Below are 25,104 nucleotides of genomic sequence, written 5' to 3'. Positions count from 1 at the left end.
TTTTTTAATACTAATCCATTTTCTACCGCTTGTTACTCTCGGTGTCTCCCAGCCGCTCAGGCAAATCATATTGTCTAAAAATGTATTTTCCCATCGATCACGTGACAATGTTAAATGTTGATGAACATCAATGTTAATTGATGTTAAATGACAAAACAGATTATAAAGACAATGTATATATGTATGTATGTATATATATATATATATATATATATATATATATATATATATATATATATATATATATATATATATATATATATATATATACACACACACACACACAGCCTGGCCACCGGCCAATTTTTTTTAACCCAATGTGGCCTCCGAGTCAAAAAGTTTGGGCAGCCCTGATCAAAAGGTTCAGAGAATCTGGAGAAATCACTCCACGTAAGCGACATGGCCGGAAACCAACATTGAATGACCGTGACCTTCGATCGCTCAGACGGCACTGTATCAAAAACCGACATCAATCTCTAAAGGATATCACCACATGGGCTCAGGAACACTTCAGAAAACCACTGTCACTAAACACAGTTTGTCGCTACATCTGTAAGTGCAAGTTAAAGCTCTACTATGCAAAGCGAAAGCCATTTATCAACAACATCCAGAAACGCCGCCGGCTTCTCTGGGCCCGAGATCATCTAAGATGGACTGATGCAAAGTGGAAAAGTGTTCTGTGGTCTGACGAGTCCACATTTCAAATTGTTTTTGGAAATATTCGACATCGTGTCATCCGGACCAAAGGGGAAGTGAACCATCCAGACTGTTATCGACGCAAAGTTGAAAAGCCAGCATCTGTGATGGTATGGGGGTGCATTAGTGCCCAAGGCATGGGTAACTTACACATCTGTGAAGGCACCATTAATGCTGAAAGGTACATACAGGTTTTGGAACAACATATGCTGCCATCTAAGCGACGTCTTTTTCATGGACGCCCCTGCTTATTTCAGCAAGACAATGCCAAGCCACATTCAGCACATGTTACAACAGCGTGGTTTCGTAAAAAAAGAGTGCGGGTACTTTCCTGGCTCGCCTACAGTCCAGACCTGTCTCCCATCGAAAATGTGTGGCGCATTATGAAGCGTAAAATACGACAGCTGAGACCGCAGACTGTTGAACGACTGAAGCTCTACATAAAACAAGAATGGGAAAGAATTCCACTTTCAAAGCTTCAACAATTAGTTTCCTCAGTTCCCAATCGTTTATTGAATGTTGTTAAAAGAAAAGGTGATGTAACACAGTGGTGAACATGCCCTTTCCCAACTACTTTGGCACGTGTTGCAGCTATGAAATTCTAAGTTAAATATTATTTGCAAAAAAAAATAAAGTTTATGAGTTTGAACATCAAATATCTTGTCTTTGTAGTGCATTCAATTGAATATGGGTTGAAAAGGATTTGCCAATCTTTGTATTCCGTTTATATTTACATCCAACACAATTTCCCAACTCATATGGAAACGGGGTTTTTATATACAGTATGTATATTTTTTTGTTGGTTTTTTTTTTTTTTTTTCTTTTTCTAATTAAGAAATTATGCACATCTGGAAGTGTTAAATAGAAAAATAATAGTGGAGTCTTCTTACATATTGACGTTAGCTCTCAGATATAAGGTGTTGTTATATGTTATTAATCACACAACAAAAATATTCTAATATTAATTTTTTTTTTGGACACAATTTCAATACAGTACTGTTTTATATAACATTTACCAAGAAGTGTCCAGGGGGTTTATGGTATTTTTTTTTTTTTGTCATAAAAAAATACAATCATGTGTGCTTACGGACTGTATCCCTGCAGACTGTATTGATCTAATGTAGGAACCAGAAATATTAATAACAGAAAGAAACAACCCTTTTGTGCGAATGAGTGTAAATAGGGGAGGGAGGTTTTTTGGGTTGGTGCACTAATTGTGAGTGTATCTCGTGTTTTTTATGATGATTTAATAAAAAAATTTTAAAAAATAGAAAAAATGTTTTTTTTTTATTTCTTGTGCGGCCCGGTACCAATCGATCCACGGACCGGTACCGGCCCGCGGCCCAGTGGTTGGGCACCACTGCTCTACAGTAGACATTTTGGTCTATTTAGTTTGTCAGAGTTACAGGAGTGCTCTGCTGTTTTTAAGGACCTACTACAAAAAAGCAAGTCTAAGATAATTTCCAACAGCACTCTAGTGCAGTGATTCTCAAACTGTGGTACATGTTCCAGTAGTGGTACACGGGCTCCATCAGCGGTGCACCAAAGAAACACTGTATTAAAGTGCAGTGTTTTGTTTTTCGATATTTAAACACAGTGTTACTGTTCAAACTGTGTGTTACAGTGACCAAAAATTATACAAAAATACCTGTTAAATAAAGCCTCTGCATTGTTTTTTAATGAATACTTAGGCCTACTACGCTACTGTAGTTCAATGTCGATCGTCATGGTGGTACTTGCAGAGTCAAGTTTTTTCTGGGGTGGTACTTGGTGAAAAAAAGTTTGAGAATCACTTGTCTAGTGCAGGGCCGTAATCAGGATTTGACAAATACAGAGGTAAAAAATTTGGTGGTCCAAAAGGAGCTTTTGAAAGGCTGAAATCATGGGTATCCAGCAGCATATAAACATTACCTTCAGCAACACAATTAACAATCCACTTTTTTAATTACTATGCTGACATTTAAAGTAATAAACAGCTTTAATATAATTAAAACATCAATTTGAAAACTTAACATCATTTATACCTTGACATGGAATTGAACCCACGGTCTCTACTTTGTAGCTTTGGTCCTAATGACACGTGACACCAAGAGTTATGAGGCAAAATTTGTCTTCATGTTCTAATCAGTGACAGTGCTTCGGAGTAAAATTTCATGTGAAGCGCCTCTGTAACGACCTGGTCGCATCGTGGTGCGAGGTGTTCTCCCAAGGATGCAGACGGGCTCGGACACAGCTTGCAGGTAGGAAAAATGATTTATTCACGAACTAAATCAGACAGGAAAAAACAAAAACGACTAGCGTGGGAGCTAGCAAGCAAAATAATATAGCATGAGAGCTAGCAGGAAACAAAGTGGTCGTTAGCTGTTGCGTGAAAGCAAATTAGGAAGCCAGGCAGAGTGCTGCCCGGGCGAAGGCTAAATAGCCCTCTGATTAGCGCTTGGGCAACAGATGCGCGTCCCAAACGCTAACCAGAGGCAGGTGAGCAAAATCTGCCGTCATGGCAACAGAAACAAACACACGTGACACTAAAATGTAAACAAGCTGTGATCCGAGCGGCGGATCGTATCAGTACCCCCCCCTAAAAGGACAGATTCCAGATGTCCCTTGAAAACAAAAAAAACAACTGGAACCCAAAAAAAACAAGCAATAGTTCACGAGTCAAGGGCGGGCGGGGGGAGGACTTGGTGGTGGGTCGCCAGGCCATGTGTCCCCGAATCCACCGGGGACGAGTCAAGTGGCGGCGGCGAATGGAACGCCGAGGCGGGCGACCACGGAAAGGCCACATTCGTGGCCGCTGAGAAGGTGGGCGTGAGTGGCGCCAGAAGTTCAGCAGCCTCTGAGTCCTGCAACAAAGTCTTAGATGTCGCTGCTGTTTGCGCCACTGGCGTCCATTACCTGACCTCTGAGAGAGCTGCTTGCGCAGCCGGACCACTCGAGGTCGCTGAGACGTCGCCGTGGAAGCGGTAGGTGTCGACGTCGCCGTGGCAGCCGGAGGAGTCGACGTCGCTGTCGTGGCAGCCGGAGTCGCCGCTGTGGCAGCCGGAGTCGCTGTCGTGGCAGCAGGAGTCGCTGTCGTGGCAGCAGGAGTCGCTGTCGTGGCAGCAGGAGTCGCTGTCGTGGCAGCAGGAGTCGCTGTCGTGGCAGCAAGAGTCGCTGTCGTGGCAGCCGGAGTCGCTGTCGTGGCAGCCGGAGTCGCTGTCGTGGCAGCCGGAGTCGCTGTCGTGGCAGCCGGAGTCAGCCGGAGTCGCTGTCGTGGCAGCCGGAGTCGCTGTCGTGGCAGCCGGAGTCGCTGTCGTGGCAGCCGGTGCTGGTGCGAGAACCAGCCGTGGTGCAGGTACTGGTGCGAGAACCAGTCGTGGTGCAGGTACTGGTGCGAGAACCAGTCGTGGTGCAAGTACTGGTGCGAGAACCAGTCGTGGTGCAGGTAATGGTGCGAGAACCAGTCGTGGTGCAGGTACTGGTGCGAGAACCAGTCGGGGTGCAGGTACTGGTGCGGGAACCAGCCGTGGAGCAGGTACTGGTGTGGGAACCAGCCGAGGTGCAGGTACTGGTGTGGGAACCAGCCGAGGTGCAGGTACTGGTGTGGGAACCAGCCGAGGTGCAGGTACTGGTGTGGGAACCAGCCGAGGTGCAGGTACTGGTGTGGGAACCAGCCGAGGTGCAGGTACTGGAACCTGTGGTGGAGCTGGTGCTAGCCTTAGCCTTGGCGCTAGCTTAGGTGCAGGTGGCCTAGCTGGCGGTTGCGGCTTAGCAGGCCGAAAAACCGGTGGTGGCGGCCGGGCAGGAGGTTGTGGCTTAGCCCGCCGAAGGACAGGTGGCGGTGGCCGAGCAGGAGGTTGCGGCTTAGCACGCCGTTGTGCCACCCCACTCGCACAGCTCCCAGTACTAGCCCCCCCCTCAAAAAGCGGATCCCAGACGCGCTCCTTGCGGATTGGAACCGTCTTCAAGGGTGGGTGGAGGGAGGTCAGGGGGAGGGCAGAATCCTCTCCTCTAAATTGTCCAAAATGTCTATTGTCGCCCCCCACTTGAGACTGGGACTGACTAGATTTAGTCCTTAAAAAAATGTCCTGATAATGATTAATCGCAGAATTAAAGTCACTTGAAAATGGCTGGCAGGAAGAATTGACATAATGTCTAAAAAAGTCTTTGTCTATGACGTCATCCAAAATGGACGGGACAACGTCATCAAGCGGCGTGTCATCAGGGGGTGCCGACGGAATGACGTCATAGCTGCAGTCCCAGTGATTGACAGGCCAGTCATAACAGTCTTCGGTAAGGTAGTTGATGGGATTAACAGACCTTTGAAGAGGGGAATCTTGGGCTGAATGTAGCTTGCTGTGTGATGGTGGAGGAGTCTGTGGGAGTGGCGCGTCTTGGCAGCGAAGTGAAGACCTCGTTGGCGGCTTCCGTCTTCGCTGACGCGTCCGGTGGTGCGGGGGTGTGGCGATGTCCTCGGGCCAAACGGAGTGGATTGGGACCAACCTTCCGTTAGGACCCCATATCAGGTCCTGGCGCTCCGAAGGGGAATAGCGGAGAGTCTCCGCCTCCATCGCTCGCAACACCATCCACGCACCTTCGTCCATCTCCTCCGACATGCTCGCTGCGAGAGAACTTCTTCTTGCTGGCTTCCTACTGTAACGACCTGGTCGCATCGTGGTGCGAGGTGTTCTCCCAAGGATGCAGACGGGCTCGGACACAGCTTGCAGGTAGGAAAAATGATTTATTCAGGAACTAAATCAGACAGGAAAAAACAAAAACGACTAGCGTGGGAGCTAGCAAGCAAAATAATATAGCATGAGAGCTAGCAGGAAACAAAGTGGTCGTTAGCTGTTGCGTGAAAGCAAATTAGGAAGCCAGGCAGAGTGCTGCCCGGGCGAAGGCTAAATAGCCCTCTGATTAGCGCTTGGGCAACAGATGCGCGTCCCAAACGCTAACCAGAGGCAGGTGAGCAAAATCTGCCGTTATGGCAACAGAAACAAACACACGTGACACTAAAATGTAAACAAGCTGTGATCCGAGCAGCGGATCCTAACAGCCTCGTCATTAAGTAGTTTACATTTGAAGTGCGCTTTTTCTCACAAAACGGGCCCAAATCGTTAAAACAAATTGTACACTCCTATTATTGTTTTATATTTTAATTGATAATAGTATAAAATTGGTACTTGAAAAACAGTGCAGTTGCTTAAACAGTGCCTGAACTGGTACTTGAAACATTAAAAACATGCACATTTTTTGTAAAAAAAAAACAAACAAACAATAAAATATTAATTTCTTAGAGGGGACTGCAATTTTTGGGAATTTTGCCTATCATTCGCAGTCCTTATGTAAGACAAGGACACATGTTTTTCTTTTTTTATGCTTTGTAAATCGTAAATAAACGTTAGCAAAAGTCAGTTAACTATTGAGTCACGGGAAGTCGCTATATTCCGCCTATTCAGCGGTCTTAAAAATATCCAAACCCCTCCATCAACGTTTTATATCCATGCTATAAGTATGTAATGTAGTAACAGGCACATTCATAATAACGTAATGTAATTACGTATTTTGCTCATTTCAAGCATACGGCGACGCATTCATTTCACAGACGTATCTCAACATTTGCTTTTCCCTTCAATGACAAATCTACTATTCACGGCATTTGTGAGAGACAACAAGGACTACTTTGAAACAATTTATGATCCACAACCTAAAAATGTTTAGCCTAAATATAAGAAGGATGAGCAACAAGATTTAGAAGCTGTGTGCAAAACAGATGCAGCTTGAGTTAAACCTAAGTATACTACGAACATAACAAACAAACACTCTACAGTGTCTGCTCTCACTGGGATGCCAACTGGTGGAATGTTCATATCTTCCCGTTTAGATGAAGAATTAATCATAATCCCCACAAAAGGTTGAAAAATAAAACTTCCTGCTAACAATCTTTTTGTGTCTTTGTCAAAGTTGACCACTTCTCGATTTGTTAGTTAGCTCTGTTATACATGCTCCGCAAAATTTCGATTAACAATAATAATAATCAGGTCACAAGATATAAATGGACTTTTGTTGGCGTTTTTTGGATGGTTATTTAGATGGCTTTGTGGGCATAATACAGTTGCTCCTATTGACTCCATTGTTAGCTGAATTTTGTTTTTACGTTTATTTACACTTTAGAATGCATATACAAAAGAAGATCATATATGTGTTTGTCTTACATAGGAATTTTGAATATCAGGCAAAATTTACAAAAAAAAAATGTCGTTCCCCTTTTTGGAACTTTGTGACATTCAAGCTGAATAGACTAGCAGTTTCAATACTTTATTTATATAAATCAAACGTAATACTTTCAAAAATGAATAATAAAATCCACAACAAAATGTCATATCTTTTGCAGCAATACAGAACATTTTTTGCAGCAATACAGAACATAGAGAAAGTGCCAAAAGTGACTCTTGCAATTATTGATGGTCATAAATCCGTGGGTTCCTGAAAGTCACTAGCCATAACCGACCCTGGTGCATAATAAGGGAGTGCTCTGTTTTTGCTGTGGCTAGCTTAGTGCTGCAATACTAACGGTGTTATGATGGCTGCTGTTGGCGTGCTAAGGCTCGTAATTAAGTTTAAAACGAGCTTCAGACTCTGTGTACTTCTGTCAGGACACTACAGTACTTAGAGGGAACCTATAATGCAAAACCAACTTTTCTTACCGAGTGGTACTTGCTTTTGTGTATTTGGGATCCCCATAAGTCTCGAAAATGTGAAATATAACAGTGGAAGTGTTACAGGCCTCGCACTGAGTAGCCTGGTCCCAGTGTTCGATGTGGTGTGTCCTGTTTTATAGGAATAAAAACGAGGCACAAAAGGCTTGATTGCGTTGTCATCGCAAGGTGTGACCTGACTCTTTTATTAAACATTTCTTGATTTCTTTACTCTCATTTGCATATTGTGCTTTTATTCACATCCAAATGGTTTCGATAATGTAATTTCAGTTCTACATTTGTTCATTCACATCGTTAAACAATCTCATCTTCGACTTTTGAAATGATAAAACAAATCCACAAAAACATGGAGGATTGATCGTTACATACCCCAACACTATCTTTCTGTGTATAAGCATCACGTAGCGGTACTGTTGCTTTAATAAACCTCTTCATCTTACATGTTTGTACTGTATCCTGACATTGCTTCTTTTTTAATATTGCTGCTTTCTTGAATGTTTTTTTCTATATTGTCAATGTCATTATAAATCAATTACAATTACATTGTTACCTGACTATACCTATAAAACTTCTTAACAATCACAGTTTAACTTCAAGAAATCCACTGCCGCCGCCATTCCCGCCCAACCACGCGCTCGCACACAAAGGGAGACATCGCTTATTGAACGTTACAAATTTCATCACAAATACACACTTTTAAACAACATTCTTCAATATTTCTATATTCAGAAATGCTTATAATTGCTTGGAGACAAATGTGTTAATATTATCACACTTTACCGACCTGTTTTATAGTAATAAAAGGAAGACACAAAGTGCTTGATTGCGTTGTCATCGCAGAGTGTGACCTGAATGAGACCAGGAAGCACTAATAAGCACCTCCCATTTCCCTCCTTTCCTATATGAGTGCTCCCTCTGCTGGCGTGGCGGAATAACATGTCTTGTGGCATTCCGCTTGGAAACATACACTTGAACTGTGACTTTCGATATGAAAATACCTTGAACTAAATTAGGATACTCTATTTACACATTCATTTTACAAAACAATTGTGACTACTAATTGTAAGTGTCACAGAAGCATTGCAGAGATATTTATAGAATAATCTTACCTTCCTTCATACTTTCTTGAAACAAGCCGTTTGAAATTAACTCGTTCTTGTGACCTTTTCTGCCCTGTGACGTCAGACGATATCTCCATATATGGTTTAAATTTACCCGAAGATCCTTGCGCGAATCTGCAAATGTAATCCGACACTGAAGTCAATAAGTTCCTTCTTTTTTCTTCAGACTGACTTGTACATGGTCATGCATCCTCTGCTGTTGCCATTTCTAATACAAAGTAACGTATATCTCCAAATGATATCTGTCAATAGACTGCATATAGAAGTGTTAAGAACTAAAACATTGCTGGCGGGGAGAAAACGCAGTCAAAGTGGAGCCACGTAACTAAGACCAAAACGGCGCATCCTTAAGATACAGTCAGGAAGCTGCTTGAAAACGGTGTGTAAAACATAATCAATGCAACATTTTGACAAGAGAACCACCATTACATGTTATGTAAACCACAAGGAAGTGTTTTAAATGTAGAAAAAAATAACAATATGACCCCTTTCAGAGACGTTACACAATATCACCGTCAAGCAAGTGTTGCAGGTTGCTGGCCTGACTTTTTACAAGCTGCAGAATGTGTGTTACCGTCATCAATGTTAACCGAGGTTTACCTAGTGGACCGGGAAGCTGTGTGGCCCCAGCTGCCGGCAGTATACCGTAGAGTTTTATTTTCTCATGGAAGGTCATACAGGAATTGGAAGACGCTCGTGGGAAGGAAGAACGAAATGGCGGAGTTTCCTGAAGAAAGCAGGAATTGTTGTCAGATATGAAGTTTATAGGTGAACTTAATTTGACGGTCTCTAAACTTTTGAATGCACAACTGTTCAAAGTTTCAGTACGTTTTGCACAATTTGCTGTTTTCTAATAAGGACAATCCATTAATGGGCCAATAATTGTCCTGGTTCAAATAAAGTTGGCCAAATTCCTTGGCAGTCAGCATCTTGATTGACATCATGAGACCGAGACAAAGCCTAACAGTTGATCAACAGTACTTTGCCAGTCCAAGACTTCAAACAGGATGTTACTAAAGATAATTGGCCACTGTATGTCGGGACAAGTGACAAAAATAAATACTGTTCAGTATGCTTTTCTGTAAAAATACTTTAATAAAATGCACCTGTTGTACATTTTACAGTTAAGCTGCTTGTTAGAGAATAGCAAGTTGTGTAAAAAGCATACTTGCCAACCTTGAGACCTCCGAATTTGGGAGATGAGGTTGCGGGGTTGAGGTGGGCGGGGTTTGAGGGGGGCGGGGGTGTATATTGTAGCGTCCCGGAAGAGTTAGTGCTGCAAGGGGTTCTGGGTATTTTTTATGTTGTGTTTATGTTGTGTTACGGTGCGGATGTTCTCACGAAATGTGTTTGTCATTCTTGTTTGGTGTGGGTTCACAGTGTGGCGCATATTTGTAACAGTGGTAAAGTTGTTTATACGACCACCCTCAGTGTGACCTGTATGGCTGTTGATCAAGTATGCATGGCATTCACTTATGTGTGTGTTAAAGCCGCATATATTATATGACGGGGCCTGCACGCTGTTTGTATAGAGGAAAAGCGGACGTGACGACAGGTTGTGGAAGGACACTAAAGGTAGTGCCTTTAAGGCACGCCCCCAATATTGTTGTTCGGGTGGAAATCGGGAGAATTTCAGGAGAATGGTTGCCCCGGGAGATTTTTGGGAGGGGCGCTGAAATTCGGGAGTCTCCCGGGAAAATCGGGAGGGTTGGCAAGTATGGTAAAAAGTACTGAAACAGTTGGACATGTGCAAGGGTTTTGAATTAAGTTCACCTGTAAAATGTATACTGCATAATATAAATGTTAGGTACGTCTTGAAATTTCACCCAAAAGCTGCATATCGCTTATGTTTTCTGAGTAGTTTATAATTATTTATTTTTAGAAATGCGGGCTCTCTATGTGCCCTAAGTGGCTGCTTATGCCACTGGGGGCCCCCAAACATTGAGAACATCAGTGATAACATTCAAACATCAAGTAGTTTTACTGAAGTATGGAGAAGGGGTAAGATAAAATGCAAGTAAGCGTATGCTACTTCCTACTCCTTTTCGTATATGTTTGGATGGTATATATACATAAACTTGTGCATTGCTATATTATATCAAGGGCTGTCTTCTTCTTACAGTTGATTCTGATTTGCTAAATTTTGCCCACAGTTGATGATCAGTTGAATCAATGTTTTTTAAAGAGCGCGATAAACAGATTGTGAAATATGGTAGTAAGTATACTGATGGATCACTAGGTGTCAGTAACACCACATTAATGTGAATCTAGCCACTATCTGGTGATTCCTTTAAAGTGGTAGTGGTATCAGTTTATTTTGAACAATGCAATACAGCCCATATGTTCAGTTTTTTATTATAGCATGTCCGAAAAGGTATATTAGGAGTGAACTAAAGAAACTTATTTAAAAAAATCCAGAGTTTCTTTTAAGTGAACAAAACAGTGATCACATTTGCGACTTTTTCCACCTGAAAAAAGTTGCAACCACTCGGATAAACAAACAAATACGGTAGCGATTGCATAGTTTAGTGAGGTCCTCGGCTCTGGTGCATCGCAGAGAAGAAATCAAACTTAACCCTTAGATGCATAAGTGGGTAAAAAATGACCCGGTGAGGTTGTTTTCTTGAGATATCTTTGTAATGAAAAATTTTTAACATTTCATATTCCGGGTATTCCTCAAAAAACATGTTTTTGACATAATTCCATTTACATTTCTGTTATGTTAGTGTTAGAATACAACTAAGAATGACGACAGACACCAACTCTAGTTGACTCTTTACTCGGGAGCTCCTGAACTTCCTGTGTCCCCCCCAAATGGGTCCGTGGTACAACACACTCAACAACAACCATTCCTTTACAGAACACCTCCCCCTTAAGTTTGACCTCTTCTTCAAAGCCAATGGTTATCTAAAATTATCTCTTTAAATGCCCCTCTTGACATTACCTAAACATTTGCCGTATGAAATCTTACTTACTTATATCTTTCTGTAAGACACACTTAGTGCATAAACATATATCTTATATAAACTGTATAACCCTGAAAATCAATATTACTTTTTCTTTTCAAACGATCAACTTACATCCCATAAACTTCAAGCACATGAACAGTATGAATCAGATTACAATCCTCTTTCCTTTCTGTTTTTTTTTTTTTTTTTTTTTTTTTCTCTTTTTTTTTTTTTTTCTCACACACACCACATTGTCTCAACAGTCCTAAAGATCCAGACGTCTAGGAGGGCATGAGACTCGGCCTGATGCTGTGATGTACTTGTTAGATGCGTCTGTATCAGTATTTACGTGTCTGTTTGTTTCTGTAGTGGTGCGTGCAGGTGTGCTTGAGTTACCTGGCTCTGGAGTGTGCTCTGGGGTGTTCTCAGTGTAGTCTTGTGTGTCAGGCGTCTGTGTGTTGTGAATTGGGCGCATGTGTGTGCGATTACGCCTAAGTGAGCCCTCTTCAGTGTTGATAATGTAGGATCTCGGTGTAGACGCTTTCTGCACCACTGTCCCGTGTTTGTATTCTTTCGGCAGCCAAACCTCTTGGCCTGACTGCAGCTGCGGCAGGACCCGGACTCTGTGGCGCTGGTTGTACCGGCGCTGCTGTTTCTCCTTCGCTCGCCTTTCCTCCTTCCGGAACTGCCTAATGCCTGGCCACCGAGGACGAAGTGCAGCGGGAACTTGGGGAATGTCAGAGCGGATCTGTCTCCCCATTAGGAGTTGTGCTGGAGAGTAGCCACTCTCCAGCGGCGTGGCGCGGTATGTCTGCAGCGCCCTGGCCTTGTCGCCGCCTCCTTTCCACAGCCCTTTGACTGTGGCAACAGCCCGCTCCGCCTCGCCGTTGGCCTGTGGGTATCTGGGGCTGCCGGTGACGTGAGCAAATCCATATGCTCTGGCGAAGGTCTGGAACTCTGAACCGCTGTACTGCGGCCCATTGTCGGAGAAGACCGTCTCTGGTGTCCCATGGCGACTGAAGACGTCCTTGAGAGCAGCCACTACTGTCTCCGCAGTAGCTACTTCGAGGTGTGCTACTTCTATGTAGCGTGAAAAATAGTCCACTACTAGCAGGTATGTACTATTTTTCCAAAAGAACAAGTCCGTGCCGACACGTTGCCAGGGTCTCTCCTGCACTGCTGTCGTCAGCAGCGGCTCTCTCTGCTCTGCACAATGCTGTGAACAGGTGTTGCAGTTCTCCACCATCTGTCTGATGTGGCTCGACAGTCCTGGCCACCAGACCGCCTGGCGGGCCCTAGCTCGGCATTTAACGACCCCTTGATGCCCACTGTGTAGCTGCTGTAAGACTTCCCCCCTCAGCTCACCTGGAATGACGATGCGTTGGCCTCGGAGGAGCAGCTGTCCATTCATGGTGAGGTTGCCTTTTTCAGGCCAAAAGAGAGCCAGCTCTTGGGGCAACGCATGTCTCTCAGGCCATTCAGTCTCACAGTATCTGATCAGCTGCGCACAGATTGGGTCGGCTTTCTGCTTTGCTGCGATGTCGTTTAGACGGTGCTCTGTAGCGGGGAAGCTCTGAGTGACGGCGTCCAGGAACACTTTGACCTCGGCCTCTTTCTCCTTTTCCTCCGCCGTGAAGGTGTGTTGGATTGGGGCCCTGGATAACGTGTCCGCTGTTATCAAGCTCTTCCCCGGCACGTGCACGATATCGAAACAGAATCTCAGAAGCCTCAGCCTGAACCTCAGCACTCTCGGTGGGAGTTCGTCGAGAGCCTTGGTGCTAAGCAATGGCACTAGGGGCTTGTGGTCTGTCTCCAACCTGAATTTCAGTCCCAGCAGGTAGGAGGACAGACGCTCACACGCCCACGTAGCTGCCAGAGCTTCCTTTTCAATCTGAGCGTAATGTCTTTCGGTGTCTGACATACCTCTTGAGATGAAGATGATTGGTCTCCAGGCTCCGTCTGACTGCTGCTGGGTGAGGACGCCCCCGAGACCAAAGGATGAGGCGTCCGCCGACACGCACGTCTCCGCTGTCGGTGAGTAGGCAGCCAGCACCTGTGTGGAGCTGAGCTCCTGTTTGAGTCTTTTGAAAGCCTCTTCTTGTGGCGCTTCCCAGCACCACTCGTTCTTTCCGCACAGCAGGTCTTTGATTGGGCGTGTGTATGACGCGAGGTGCGGCAGGAACTTGCTGAGGTAGTTGGCCATCCCCATGAGTCTCTTCACCCCCTCGACGTCCGTCGGTGCAGGCATCTCCTGTATGGCTTTGATCTTTTCGATGTCCGGTGTCACTCCATCCACGGAGACTCGGTGGCCCAGGAAAGTGATGCTGTTCTTGCTGAACTCACACTTCTCCCCATTCAATGTTAGTCCCTCCTCCTGGAGCTTCTTCAGGACCTGACAGAGTCTCTCGTCGTGCTGGGTCTGGCTGTCCCCGTAAACCAAAATGTCGTCCGCGTGACACACTGCGCCTGCGCAGCTCTCCAGCATCTGCAACATCCGCCGCTGAAAGTGTTCAGGTGCAGAGGAAATCCCGAACGGCAAGCGGTTGAACGCGTACCGTCCGAACGGGGTGATGAATGTCGTCATCAGCTTACTTTCCTCTGCTAGCGGGATTTGCCAGAAGCCGGAGGTGGCGTCCAGCTTTGTGAACGTTTTCGCCCCGGCCAGCATGCCCAGGGTGTGGTCGACAGCGGGGAGGATGTATCTCTCCCTCTGAACCCACCCGTTTAAATGGGTTAGGTCTACGCACAGCCGCATCTTGCCGTTGGGCTTCGGCACTACGACTAAGCCAGCACACCAGGGTGTGGGTTGTGTCACCCTGGAGATGACACCCATGTCGACCATGCGATCCAGTTCCTTCTTGACTTTGTCGCAGAGGGGAAGAGGCACGCGGCGTGGGGAGGACAGAGCGTAGGGGACTGCATCGGGCTCCAGGGCGATGGTGTAGGGCTCCTTTAATTTCCCTAACCCGGTGAACACAGTGGGAAACAGCGCTTTAAAGTCCTTCTGCTGTGTTTCCACTGTATCAACACGCCGCACCAGATCGAGGGCCTTGATCGCTGGGAGGCCTATCAGAGGCTTGGACAGTCCATTGACAACATAAACATCCTGTCTGGTTGTTTTGCCCTTTGCCGTCAGACCCCCTTTAAAACATCCTTCAACCTCAAGTCTGTGTTGCCCTGGGCCATACAGCACTTTTCTTGACTGTTGCAGTGCCCCGTGGATTTTTCTGAAATAGATACTGCTGGGAATCGCGTTGACAGCAGCCCCCGTATCCAGCTTGAACGCCAGCTCTCGTCCGTTCAACTGTAGCATTCCGATCCATTCATCCTCTCCCTCTGAGCTCACTTCGCCCAGGAACGCAAACTCAAACTCCTCCTCCTCACTCTGTATGATGTCGTGCACACTTTTAGCTGACCTGCATATTTTGGCAAAATGTCCTCTTTTGTGGCACTTGTGACACTCGGCATCACGAGCAGGACACTCTTTCCATGGGTGTTTTTTCGTGTTCACACACTTGCCACACCCTGTTGTCTGCACTCTTTCCATGGGAGTTTTATTGTATTCAACTTTTCGCCCCATCTGGTTCTTTGTTATTGCTTCTACATGACCTGCTGACGGCTCTGCCCCCCTCAGCCCCGGCTGTTGTTTTTTCACTGCTGCACTTTGCTTGATCTGCGTTATGGCTTTTTCTAGGGTGAGTTCTGCATCTAGCTGTAAACGCTCCGACAGCCTCGCATCTAGGATCCCGACAACTAGTCTGTCCCTTATTAACTCGTCCCTCAGAGTACCAAACTCGCAATGTTCAGCTAACGTGTGCACGGCGGTGATAAAGGACTCCACAGTCTCGCCTGGTTGCTGACATCGCCGGTTAAAGCAGGCCCTTTCATAGATCACGTTCCGTTTACTCACGCAGTGTTTTTCGAATGCTGCCGTGACGTCGTTGTAGGACTTCTTTTGTTCCTCCGTTAGCTGCAGCGCCGTCAAAACGTCCTCAGCCTCCTCCCCCGCCGAGTACATAAAAGCATTCACCTGGAATTCCTGAGACTGCTTGTCCAGTCCAGATGCAATTCTATAGCGATTAAATCGCGTACTCCATCTTGGCCATTCCTCTGGTTTCGAAAAGTCAAATTTACTTGGCGGGAAGTATTGAGGCACTTGGGGCAGCGCTGCTAACTGTTGCTGTTGTTCGTCCATTTTTTTTTTTTTTTTTTTTTTCTTACGTCGTCTTTTTCTTTTTCGTTGTAATCTTCTCGGTTACACTGCTCGTTACTACCGTACCACTAACGTCACTAAGTTTCTGACACCATGTTATGTTAGTGTTAGAATACAACTAAGAATGACGACAGACACCAACTCTAGTTGACTCTTTACTCGGGAGCTCCTGAACTTCCTGTGTCCCCCCCAAATGGGTCCGTGGTACAACACACTCAACAACAACCATTCCTTTACAGAACAATTTCTAACTTACCTTTTAAAAATTTTAAGAAATTGTAGTTTTTGTACTACTACCCCAAGCTTCCATAAGTGGGTCACAAATGACCCACATGCATTTTCTTTGGAATCCAATGGGAACCTTCAATTCTTATCAGCTGTGGCTGTCTGGAATAAATTAACTGTGGACCACACAGACTATATCAGAAGTTTGACCCTTCAGGAAGACTATTTTACACAGCAAGAGCTGATACATGTAAGTATTATTGTCATATAGTATCGTGTGTGTGTGTCTTTCATGACTTATTCACTGCTTTTATTTATCAACGGATTAGCCTACTTTATAACTAGCTAACACTAGCTAGCTAACTAAGTTAGCTAACATTACTATTTGTATTGTGTTTGTGCGTGTGAAAGAGTGTTAGTATTATTCATCAATAAATTAGCCTACTTTACAACTAGCTAACACTAGCTAGCTAGCATTACTATATGGCATTTAGTGTGTATGTGTGTGTAAATGAGTGCTACATATTGATCTATTGAAAACATTGGCCCATGGTGCTGTGGTACAACATAATTGACATCGCCACCCTGAATTCCTACACCTTTTTCACGGCTCAGCACCCAGATTTCAAGAGCGGCATCACCAATGCACGACGGATCTTCCTCAAAGAGCTGTCAAAGGAGCTTGTCACCCCACACATGAGGAGTCGACTGGAAGGCTGCCCCCAACTGCAAACCCCTTTTTTTGAAGCAATGGAAAGGTGTCGGGTGACAAAAGCCAAAATCCAGCCACAGGAGAGAAGCAGACGGGGTCAACCAAAGAGAAAGAGGTGTCAAATCTGCCCAAGTAACAAAGATCGCAAAGTTAACAACAGGTGTGGGAAATGCAATGTACCTGTGTGCAATGATCACAGCCAGAAACAGGTAGTTTGTCTGAACTGCATACAATGATGAGACAAGGCAAAACAGGGAAAAGAAAGAGGAACTGTCAATGACTGGACATACATACACACACGCACACACAATGGATGTTCAAATTTTTTCTATTGCTGTTCTGGGTAAAAAAAAATTAAATTGTGAAGAAGAAAAGTGAAGAATAAAGATATTTCAAACATGAAATCATTCTTGTGTGGTCCTAAATATATTACAAAATATTATACAAGTGATTATTCTTCACCAAAATGACAACAAATGGCATGAAAACACGTTGATTCTAACATGGGTCATTTTTGACCCACTTGTGGAAGAGTGTAGGGTCCAGTCACTCGTGCATCTACGTTAAATAGAGGAAGTAAAAGTTTAACAAAGTTTCTGTATGTTAACATGTGGCAGGATCATTACCATTGACAGAGGAAAACTACACTTCTGGTGCAAGGTACTATGTCTAAATTTAGATGCACACTATTTATATTTTCAATAACTAGTGACATTTGAAACCTTGGCGGGTTCACTTTGATTAGCTACTTACAAATCAAATCCTCGTAATATTGAAGACCGAAATGGAGCCACAAACTACATTTTATTTTGTGCCACAAAAACTAGCCAACCTTGGTTATGGATGTGAGTGAAAAGTGCAAGGGGGCAAAAGTTGTTTGGTGACACCTGTGGTTAGCATGTATACATTTCCAAGACACCCATCTTTTCAGAATTTTTTATACAGTAAAAAATACCATCTTATAGATGCGTCAAGACTGTTTATTTTACAAATCACATACGCATTACTACATTGTACTAAACATTAGCATAATTCCCTATCAAATATACTGTAACTCGTTTTTTTAGTATGGGATGTGACGGTGGTCAAAGACAGTGACACCCTCTCTGGCCGTCCCGTGGGCCTGATGCCATGCATCCCTGTTACCGGCCCCTTGGCAGTTAGGATGGCATCCGCATGCTGCATCCACATCCCAGCAACAGCGTCACAGATTTGGGCCTACTAACTCAAGTCCCCGGCCAATCACACATCGACAAAGCCAATTCATAGCAGAGGTAGCCAATAGTTGTCCTTGATGTTGCTGAGTTGTCATCCCTCCAAGATGGAAATTCCTTTAAACCCACTATATACACAACACATGCAGACAGTATAGTGGGAGTGTGTATATACTTTCAAAAATGCTGTGAATGGAAATAAAACAAAATAAAATAAACATATCTGTTGTTGTAAAGAAATGGTTCTTTAGTTAAGTATTGTCAATACTTTTTTAAAATTTTCAAGCATGTATAACGAAACTGTCAAGCAAGCAATCTTTACTACAATTTAAACTTTGGTGCACTCTTGTGGTCACTGTGAGTAACTGAGGGTGTGTTATTTTAGTTTTTTTTTTTTTTTTTTAAATATTTTAATGCAGAAACAATATTCTATTGTTTATGTTGTTGTGATACTGCTTTGTTAAAAGCAAAAAATAAACCAGTGATACAGTATTAGAACCAAATCTTTATTTATATGTCAAAAGTAGTTCAATAAAACATCCACTGTCTTCATCTGTTCCACTGACAGAATTATTTAGTCTAAAGGAGAAAAAAGCGGGATAAAGTGAGGTCAAATTTCACATTAAATGTGATCATTTGTATAAAATGAAAAAATTATGTTAAAAATAGAATTATTATCTATATCTCACCTTAAGCAGGGTGGCCACCACACCATAGATGGTGGAGATGAGAAAGAGGACAAGGAATGTGGCAGACATATACCAGCTTTCCGCATTGATATCTTGGTTAACAACTGCATGAGCAATGTCATCCAAGACGTTGCAATCCGGCAAAATCACTGTGGAATTATTTTTTTAATTAGTTTATTTTTCTGCAAGATAATCATAAATCAGCTCATTAGTACCTGGATTGGTTATATTCAAGGTCAGTGTAACGGTCACATGTGTCACCCTGCAGGTGTGGACCGCCCCAGGTAACAAGTTGACTTGAGACAGACGAAGGCGGCTTTGGATGCTGAACTTCCCATCTGGGCCTCTGCTGGGTTGACTGGTGTTGAAGTCCGACAGCTCATTGGTGTCATCCAGAAACCAGGAGACGTTAACGGACGCGGGACTGAAGCCGAACACCAGACACACCAGTTCACCACGACCCTGGAGCAAGATGGCTGACGGTTGGGTAGGAGTCACTGTGGCTGTGGAGATGAAAGTTGTAAGGAAGTATGTAGTGCAAACACAAAGTCATGTTAAGACTTTTACTCACCAAACACGTCCTCTATAGTGCTCGTAAAAGGACTTTGAGATGACTCATGTCTGACAGCGCAAGAATAGCTGGATTCGTGGTCCTCAGTTTTAGACACATTAATTCTACTGCTCATTGAATAAGTATTGCTGCTGCTGTATTTCCACGAAGGGCTGTTGGTGTAGTCAAGCAATCTTTGACCATCTTTCTCCCAGTACACTATAACGTTATCTGGGAAATATCCAGAAACTAGGCAAGTCAGTGTGAGGTCATCAGACAGTGACAGCTCTGAGATGGTCGGTGGTATTATGTGCACTGTTGGTGGATACAAGTCTGATAAGAGAAACACAAAAACACATTTATAAGTGAAAAGTGATAATAGCGATAATTACAAATAATTATAAAAAGAAACACGACCAAAAACCTCTTAATTGTGCATCGGCCAGAAGTTGGAGACATTATCCATGTTTAGTTTACACTTGAAAAGAGTTTATCTCTCTTAAAGTTTCATTTACATTCCAACACATTCATCCCCGCACGTTAAAAGCATTTGTGAACTTTTGAGAGTTTCTATTGCGGTAATTTTTGTTGGTAAATAAACTATGATGAGAGATTATCATCACACTTCAACATCTCTAACATGTAAATGCTGCCTCTTTGCTAGGTCAATATTCCAAATAAGCATCTGTTCTTGATGGTCTTACCCTGGATAAAAAAAGGCGAACTAAATATATAAATGCAAGTAAACTAGAAAGTGGGGACGCTGGTCTGTTGCTAAATGTTCTTATACTACATTACGCAGAAGGCTTAGCGCCGTAGACAGAACCCAGAAGAAGGTGTGAGCTATACACGGGAGGACGACAGCTGTGCGGTTTGAGCAATAAAGTGTTAATAAGTTTTGGTTTGACAGTTACTGTGCGCGTTTTAGCGATGATCAGAAACAAATTCGATTGGCAAAAATAATAATAATAATCATAATATTATTATTATGATTACATTTGATTGGCAACAATTACACTGGAGGACAAAATGTGCGGTGACGGTGCGAATTTGCGTGAATTGGCAAACTCCTTGAGGGCACTGAAATATAATATATGATATTATCTTCAACTGTTTTCAGACTTCATTTTAAAATAAATCTAAACTAGTCCAAATTGTAAACATTTTATTATTTAGTTTTTATAAGGTTTAAACTCTTCATATTGCAAAATATATGAACTGAGTTGTTTTTTTTTTAATTACATTGTGTGTGTGTGTGTGTGTGCGTGTGTGTGTGTGTGTGTGTGTGTGTGTGTGTGCGTGTGTGTGTGTGTGTGTGTGTGTGTGTGTGTGTGTGTGTGTGTGTGTGTGTGTGTGTGTGTGTGTGTGTGTGTGTGTGTGTGTGTGTGTGTGTGTGTGTGTGTGTGTGTGTGTGTGTGCGTGTGCTCTTTTGTTACTATTACAACCTGGAAAATTCACTGTTTAAACTTTAAAGGAGAAATCTAAGTAGGATCAATGTGAAACATTTTTTAAACCTATGTGAAAGACCAATTTTCTTAAGAAACAGCCTTTCTTTGTGGTGGTAGCAGATTTTTTTGTTTTAAGTATGCCTTGTCAAATACTTACATTCATACTGTTGATATCAAAATGCACTTTTTTTCTAATGTTTACAATTTTACATTAATACTACTTCCATCTGCTTTAAACCTTCACTAGTTAAAGTCGTAAACCTCAACTATCCTTCATAAAAATAAAAACTATAAAATGTTTTAACTAATGTTGTTTTAGAGAAAAAAATTATATTTTCAGTAGACATAATAATCAATAATAATAATAATGGATTAGATTTTATATCGCGCTTTTCTATTATTAGATACTCAAAGCGTAGACATGCAATACTATTTTTGATGTGTAATTATAACAGTGTCAAAATGCCACATGGCACAAACACACACACAGACACACACACATTTGTGCAAACACACTCATACAAATACACACACATACTTGTCCAGGATGAAAAACAATGGTGTGATAGTGCTATCTGGTGGAAATGTGAATATATGTTGAGACAATACCTCTGCTTTTGCTGATGTAGTCCTCATGGCCCTGGTTGGAACACTTGTGTTGTCCCTCACAGGACACTTGTTTATATGCATCCCAGTCATCTGCTGGCACACTGAGGAAGCTCCGTAAGGTCTCTGTACCATTGCTGTGACGAGTCGGCTCCTCCGTGTGGGAATTCTGAGAGTATTTCTTCCCATCTACTTTCCAGGAGATGACAAAATCATGAAGTCGAGGGCCAACCAAAAGACAAGTAATGGTCACCTTGTCCCTCTGCTGAGACTCTGTGAGTGGGGGTCCGTGAACAAACACTCCAACTTGTTGGGATGATATTGGGGTTACTGTAAAATAACATGAAATGTGAGATTAGAAACAAATATTAAGATCCTTTTCAAATCTTTGAACATTTTGTGCCATTCACGGTTTTATTTGCAAGCCATTTTGGTTGTGATGTATCTACTGTATGATTTACAGTAGGTATAATATGCAAGATATTTATTTTTTTATTATTACACTAGTGTTGTAATCTAAAGACTAAAAATGCTTGTATTAAAACAAATAAAAATACAACCTTTGATTTTACATTTATCTTAACAGAAGTTACAAATGTTTATGTTTAGATCTTAATGTGGACTACTGGTCTTTTATTTTAGATTTGTATAAATGTCCACAAGATGTCGCTATTTTTTCCTATTCAAAGCGAGCAGAAAAACAATTCTGCACTTGTGCCTTACTGTAATAGCAAGTGTGTGTTGTATTATTCTTATTTCATTCCCAATAATAAATAGTAGTGTGGTTTAAGCATAATGGCTTTTGAAGGGTTAAAGCCCCAAAATATAATGAATATTTAATATTTATTTTGAAGAAATAGAAAAACAATGCAATGAACTTATGCATGAAAAATGAATAAAGTTGTCAATCATTAACCTATCTTAGGGCCTAATGATAATATAAAATAAACATCATAATAATGATGATATTAAAATAAAGCACAATGATGATCACAATAATATTAAGGAATTATTTCTTAAAATATATTTCATGGAAATATTTTTCGTTTTGAATTTAGGAACAATATATCTCAGCTACAATCGGGCGGAAGGTGGGGTACACCCTGGACAAGTCGCCATCTCATCGCAGGGCCAACACAGATAGACAGACAACATTCACGCTCACATTCACACACTAGGGCCAATTTAGTGTTGCCAATCAACCTATCTCCAGGTGCATGTCCCCGAAGGGAATAAGCGGTAGTGAAATGGATGGATGGATGGATAGTTCAGCAAACAGTTGCTTTCAAAGGGTTAAATGATATATACTGTATGTATACATTTCTTTTAATGCTTTTAAGTGATTTTGAAAGACTGTCACAGCTAAAGTGGAAAAAATATTGAATAATATTTTTACAGCAGTTTTTGGGAAGCCGATATTTTTCTTGAGGGAAAAACGAATGCAGATATTTGAAGGACAATGTTATGAGTTGTCTTTTTTTCATGCATCATGCCAATAGGGTACTTATGATTATTTACCGGAGCAAATGCTGATGGTCTTGGCGACATTTTTATTCAGCCACTTGTCAGACACTCGACAGGTGAAGACCTTCCCAGTTTGCCACTCTATCGGTGGGACGTGGAGTTGACTGGTCACAGCCACACGTCCATCCGCACTCATGCTGATGCTAGTAATTGACGGCGCTCTCTGCTTAGCCTCGCTGAACCATTTAATTTGAGGGTTAAAGCCCCGACCAGAGCACAGAACCCTCTGAGGTTTCGATTCCTCACTGGGGGCCAGAAAGAGTTCCACTGATGGGTCCACTGTTGGAAAATGGGTTCAAATTATTGTGTCAAATGAATCCAGCTCTGATGAGTCAGACTCTCACCAAAAAGGCCGTATATGGGGTTTGACCGGAAGCTGTCGGAGAAGCCTTGGTTCACTTTGCAGGTTAAATTTGCGTCACTCTTCCTGTAGGACTCGTGCAAACTGAAACGTGGACGGATGGAATGTGGGCCCAGGCCTTCAGGGAGATCAACATACTGTTTGTTAGAAATATCCACACCGTCGGCCTGAAATGTGACGTAGAGGTCGATGGCGTCCAGTTGCGTGATGTCACACTCGAACACGCCGCTGTTGTTATTCTGTAAATCTGCAAGAGATCGCCTCATCTCCACCAGTGGAGCGGTGACTGCAACACCTAAGTGATCATAACAGGATAAAAGGTGGAATTCAGTCTCTCAAAGATACAGTAGCTCATCAGAGTACAGTAAATACACCCCTCACATTTCAGCTAACGTTTTATTTAATAGTCTCAAAGTACAATACGATGGAAATGAAACTTAGAGTAGTCAGTGTACATCTTGTATTGCAGAGTTATTCAACTGGTGGCCGCCGGTAATAGATAGATAGTACTTTATTGATTCCTTCAGGAGAGTTCCCTCAGGAAAATAAAAATGACATCATCCCGGCCCCCGAGTTCAGTTCAAATCTTCAAATACAAATTTTTGCAGCCAATTTCTAAAAACACAAATGCTCTTGTTGTACAGTATAGAGCGGGGGTCGGCAACCCGCGGGTCTAGAGCCGCATACGGCCCTTTAGCGCCGCCCTAATGGCTCTCTGGAGCTTTTTCAAAAATGTATGAAAAATGGAAAAAGAGGAGGGGAAAAAAAAAATAATTTTGTTTTAATTTGGTTTCTGTAGAAGGACAAACATGACACAAACCTCCCTAATTGTTATAAATCACACTGTTTATATTAAACATGCTTCACTGATTCGAGTATTTGGCGTGCGCCGTTTTGTCTTACTAATGTTGGCGGTCCTTGAACTCACCATAGTTTGTTTACATGTATAACTTTCTCCGACTTTCTAGGACGTGTTTTGTCATTATGCCACCTCTTTTTCTGTTTTATTTTGTCCACCAAACTTTTAACGTTGTGCATGAATGCACAAAGGTGAGTTTTGTCGATTTTATTGACTTGTGTGGAGTGCTATACAGGCATATTTAGTCACTGCTTGACTGCAAGCTAATCGATGCTAACATGCTATTTAGGCTAGCTATATGTACATATTGCATCATTATGCCTCATTTGTAGGTATATTTGAGGTCATTTAGTTTCCTTTAAGTCCTCTTAAATCAATTTATATCTCATGACACACTATCTGTGAAATGGCTTTAAATTTTTTGCGGCTCCAGACAGATTTGTTTTTGTATTTTTGGTCCAATATGGCTCTTTCAACATTTTGGGTTGCCGACCCCTTGTAGAGGAACTTGGACCAATGTAAACACATTGGCAGATCTTTGCACAGACATTTATAAATGATAAATGGGTTATACTTGTATAGCGCTTTTCTACCTTCAAGGTACTCAAAGCGCTTTGACAGTATTTCCACATTCACCCATTCACACACACATTCACACACTGATGGAGGGAGCTGCCATGCAAGGCGCTACCAGCACCCATCAGGAGCAAGGGTGAAGTGTCTTGCCCAAGGACACAACGGACGTGACTTGGATGGTAGAAGGTGGGGATTGAACCCCAGTAACCAGCAACCCTCTGATTGCTGGCACGGCCACTCTACCAACTTCGCCACGCCGCCCTCAACCTTGCCAGCAAATGTAGAAAACTGGGGTCAAACCTTGTGATTTACATAACTGAGGCGTTCCTCAAGGAACCCTTTCAAGTCCTTTTTGGCAGTTACATTTTTTTAATACACTTTATGTAACTAAGGTGTTGCTGTTGCTTGTCTACTTCAGATGCAGTCAATAGTCATTTGTTCAACTTCTTTAGTTATACTAGTGGTGTTCCTCAAGGTTCCATTTTAGGTCCTCTTTTTTTCATCATAATGTAAATATATATATATCAAGTAATCCAATTATTAGCCAGTAGTTTGACTTTACAGTGGAGGAAGTGGGCTACTTCACAATGTCACAGTTGGATGTCCCTTAAAGAACCGCAGCTCACCAGTGCCGGCAGTACTCATGCATCTTCAGGCCATGATG

At 42.7% G+C, this 25,104-nt stretch overlaps 1 protein-coding gene across 1 annotated transcript in view; it reads right to left on the bottom strand.

The window, feature by feature from the left end:
- Positions 1-18,312: 18,312 nt before the first annotated feature.
- Positions 18,313-25,104, bottom strand: part of LOC133642549 (uncharacterized) — a 46,346-nt gene continuing 39,554 nt past the window's right edge. The window contains exons 8-14 of the mRNA XM_062036809.1: positions 22,989-23,300; positions 22,639-22,923; positions 21,124-21,450; positions 19,088-19,399; positions 18,732-19,019; positions 18,517-18,665; positions 18,313-18,406 (exon numbers count right to left, since the gene is read on the bottom strand). Of these exons, the coding sequence (XP_061892793.1) occupies positions 18,398-18,406; positions 18,517-18,665; positions 18,732-19,019; positions 19,088-19,399; positions 21,124-21,450; positions 22,639-22,923; positions 22,989-23,300 (1,682 nt within the window). The 3' untranslated portion in view covers positions 18,313-18,397. The remainder of the gene's footprint in view (positions 18,407-18,516; positions 18,666-18,731; positions 19,020-19,087; positions 19,400-21,123; positions 21,451-22,638; positions 22,924-22,988; positions 23,301-25,104) is intronic.

Source organism: Entelurus aequoreus, linkage group LG25, assembly GCF_033978785.1.
Source record: "Entelurus aequoreus isolate RoL-2023_Sb linkage group LG25, RoL_Eaeq_v1.1, whole genome shotgun sequence".
NCBI classification, from domain to species: Eukaryota; Metazoa; Chordata; class Actinopteri; order Syngnathiformes; family Syngnathidae; genus Entelurus; species Entelurus aequoreus.
The sequence above is the reverse complement of the archived record's forward strand: the minus strand, read 5'-3'. Positions and strand labels throughout refer to the sequence as shown.